General features: G+C 28.2%; 1 protein-coding gene across 1 annotated transcript; it reads right to left on the reverse strand.

Annotated features, from left to right (window-relative positions):
- Positions 1 to 819: 819 nt before the first annotated feature.
- LOC115883133 (kappaPI-actitoxin-Avd3b-like) lies at positions 820 to 3,305 on the reverse strand. The gene is made up of 2 exons (XM_030901444.1): positions 3,158 to 3,305; positions 820 to 1,050 (listed from the first exon to the last, which is right to left on the reverse strand). The coding sequence occupies exons 1-2, from the start codon at positions 3,234 to 3,236 to the stop codon at positions 872 to 874; spliced, it is 258 nt and encodes an 85-aa protein (XP_030757304.1). The 5' UTR covers positions 3,237 to 3,305; the 3' UTR covers positions 820 to 871.
- Positions 3,306 to 4,277: the final 972 nt, after the last annotated feature.

A 4,277-nucleotide genomic window follows, 5' to 3' on the forward strand; every position in this document is an offset into this window, starting at 1 on the left:
GCCATTTCTATTGTATTCAAAACGTGTAAAATTATAATGTAGGGTAGACTCAATAACTTGTTGGTTTAGTTGCTGTCGATAATTATTATTTGCGTGTCAAATGCGTGTCAAATACTCATCAGCGAGTAATGGCGGTATGGTATGGTATGGTAATTATTATTTATTAAAATTGTATTAAAATATATTACTAATAAAAACAGATTAAGTTATAATAATTATTTAGTAACAAAAATATCATTTGACGCTACTGAAACGCTACTGAAACAATTAAGTCAAACTGACGTATCCTAAGTATTTTCTAAGTTACAAGTTATAAATAAAAGCGTAAATTCAAGAAAATATATAGTATAATTAGTAATTTCTGAGTGATTTTCATAACTGATTGGTTTACTATACGTAAGGCGTATTAAATAATTACTAACAAGTGAAAATGATTGAGAATACTGGCAGCAGAATATAGCAGTATAGAATATTGACCGGCAGCCATTGGGCGCAACCCAAACCAACCCAAACCTTACCGAAATTTTATTTATAATTTTTAAAAGTGTGTGTGCGTGTCAATTTGTTAATGTAAATTAATGTGATTAATATTTTGGACATATATGTGTAAATGACGAACGATATCTACGTTCAATGTTGATTTAAAAAGATCAAAATGTGATCGAAATGTTGGAAAACTATTAAAGATTCAGTTATAATTCTATTTGAATTCTATTTTATTAAAATTACTTAGATCAAATACCAAGAATAAGTTAACCATAAATATTTTTGATACATTGAACTAACATGTATATTTATAGTCTATACAGAATAAAACAATTTCTTACAAACTGTGTATATTTGCTTTTGTACAGTGGTATATTATATTAATTCAAGAGCAAACGGCTTTAGCAGTTTTCTCACACTCTACTAGAGTAGCGAAGTTATTTCCAGTTTTGTTACATCCACCGTAAATAACAGGTTCACACTTCTTGCTAGAATCATTCCAGGTGTAAACCTGAATGTAAGCCAGACATCTGATGGGTCCCGTTTCATGTGGTAAAACACAGTCTAAAATAAAATATTTATAAAACTTCTCTATATTTATTCCTTATGGTTTTTATACATTCAACTGAAGTCTAAATTTTTTAAATAGAAGTATAAAATATTCTACATTATGACCACCATCGGATTTACTAAAAGACCTTTTTCTAAAAAATTATACTTCCCTTAAAAGTGTATCTCTGTCTTATAAATTCAAATCTTTTTATATTACGAAAATATCATATTGATTTATTAGCTTAAACAAAAAAAAATACATTAAATATGTCTAAAAACACAGAACAAATTGACTAAATAATTAAATTTTATAGGTCAAAATTAATTTCTCCTAATTATTTAACCAAACTAAAATGATATAGTATTATGATTTCTTTATAAATTGGTATTACTTATATTATTAGTGTTAATAAATCATAAAGTTGCTCTCTTTGATTTATTAGTGACAACGCAATAACTCTTATTATAATTCGCTGCAGACCATTTATATGACAACTATTTTAATATTTATGGCTCTTTTAATAGGCTTAAAATTTTTGAATTAACAAAAAAAATAGACTTTGTGTCTAATGCTGCTCTTAAATTAATGTAAATTAAATTAATAAGCAGTTTAATTTAATTTATTGTTTTAAAGAAGTCTCAAAAGTGGCTCACCCCTATAACTTTTTTATTTTTTCAGATAAAAAAACGAGATTTGGTATGTTAGTATATGACATAAATTAGGATTGATTTAAATGAGGATAATCTCTCTTAATAAAAAATCTATTTTAAAATTCAATCTAGAGTGCCATGGCTATGTTAAAAACACTAATTCTTAATCAAGGAGACTTAGAAATATAGATTTGATCGTCTAATGATTTTAGTGTCTTGTCCTGGCCAGTGAGAAAGTGCTCAAATCGTATTTTTAATCAAATCACAATTTTTTCAAATGGAACGAGGGTGGGTCATTAGCATATTTGGAAAAAGCTGTTTTTTACGAATAATTTGATACCACAAACTTGGTATTTCAAGTCAAATTTTCGTTACGAACCGCAAGTTATAATTTCAAATAAACCATATGCGAAAATGTCAAAAGTTGACATATGATATGCCATTCAATTCAGAGTGTTATTTTCTATCGAGTACAGTAAAAAAATACCGAGGGTGCAATTTATAAATCAAAAGTTATAGTCATTTCCGGTGAAACAGGAAGTTACCAAAAACAATTGAATACGTCAATCAATCCTAATTTGTGTCATATACTAACATACCAAATCTGTTTTTTTTTAACTGAAAAAATAAGAAAAGTTGTAGGGGTGAGCCAGTTTTGAAACGCACTTGGTATAGGGTGATTTTTAAATAAGTGCAAATATTTTGAGGGCCGGTAGATTGGTTGTAAGAACATATTTTCTCTTTAAGGTTTTTTAACGTTTCACAATAACCTAACTGTTTTGTTTGAAAATTATTTTAAACATGCATTTTTAGATCAACTGGATTTTTTCTGGAATTTCTTTCCTGTAATTATAATCTACTACCTATATTGCCATATTTTCAAGATATTATAAAAATTAAAACATATCAAAATTTTTCATTTGAAAAATAAAAAATTTTAAAAAAAATGTGAAAAATCTTCATAGACCCTAGGGTCAAAATAAAAATATTTGCAGTTATTTAAAACTTTCTTCAAAAAAGTCCTCTGGGTATTTCGCTACTTGCACTGTAAGGCAATCTACAAAATAAAATAGCAATTTTTTGTTAACACCGCTGCGGTAATCCAACGAAGACCAACTTTTCAGCGGTGTTTTACTAATAAGACAAATTTGCCTAACGGACAAAAAAAATCTTAACGTTTCAGGAGGTTTAAACATTTTTTTGTCCTTTAGGCAAATATGTTTTATTAGTAAAATACACCCCTGACAAGTTTTTTTAACTGGCAACTTTTTTAAAGAGATGAATCCGCCCTGTATGTAAAGTTGAATTAACTAAAATTGAGTTTTACGAAACTATATGATAATATTATAACAAATTATTTTAAAAAGGTTTAGATATCAACGTATTAACAAAAACTTACATTTTTTCTATAAAATTATTTAGAATATTATTTAAAATTAGTAAATTTAAAAAAATAATTTTGGTCTACCTGATTTAGAGAAGGCCATCGTCGAAAATACATTTGCAAATATTAAAAGGAAAATCACAAACACATTAACTTTTCTCATGTTACCAAACTATAAATATCAGCAAAGTGGAAAAACAAGTTAGCAGTACGGATTTGCAAGGAATTTTCTAAGATTTTTCTTTATATAGTAAAAAATAAAAATGCATTATGTAATATGAATTTTAATGGGCATTAAACCACGAACAAAACATCAATTAATGGCAACGTTTTGAATTATGGCTGTACGAGGGAAGAGTTATAATTATACCATAATAAATAAAACATTTCAACGTTAATACCTATAGTAAAAGGTCTGCTTGCTTATACAGGGTGAGATGTTGTAGAGAAGAGGTCTGTGTATGTGTGACCATATTTGTGACACCTTGTGTGTGCAGTAGTAGTATTTGTGACATACGTCTCAATTATGGTATACATACACGCGTATACCACAATTTTCTGATAGCAAATTCGATATCCTCGGGTCAAAATTAGTCTGGTCGGCTAGATCCGAAAAATTACGTGTGTAAGTTTCCACAAATCATAATATTTTTTTGGTATCACACACTTTCAGAATGTGGTAACCTAAACTTCACTGTATCGCAGCGCCATCTACATTTTTATACACACTCATATTTGTGGTAAACCCGGCGTTTAGATACGTACATTCCCGAAAAGTACCGATTCAGAATACACACCATATTATTTAATTTCTATTCTTTTATGTTTTCTGTTGCGTCCCAAATTTTTAAAAAATATTTGGGAATGTACAGGGTGGCGCCTCTCATACGCCGCGGAGGCTCTAAGGAGAACGACAGTTTGTATTGAAATGAAAATTTGTGAGCATATGTAGTTTAATTCAGAGCACTTTTTAAAAATATAGAGACTTCTACAGGGTGTCCCCAAAAAAAGTTACATATCAAAGTTGTATTTTTTGTAATGTATTATATATGTACCCTATATATAATCGATTTTCAGATTCTGGGAGAAAAATAAAGGTGAGTTTTATAAGAGAATATTACAGAGAATTATTATATATGACTAAAATATAAGGTTTTTGACATATTTAACATTTTCTAGAAATAAAGAACAATTTTTAAATTAC

The sequence above is a fragment of the Sitophilus oryzae genome, unplaced genomic scaffold (genome assembly GCF_002938485.1).
Source record: "Sitophilus oryzae breed Bouriz unplaced genomic scaffold, Soryzae_2.0 scaffold_1816_pilon_pilon, whole genome shotgun sequence".
Lineage (NCBI taxonomy): Eukaryota > Metazoa > Arthropoda > Insecta > Coleoptera > Curculionidae > Sitophilus > Sitophilus oryzae.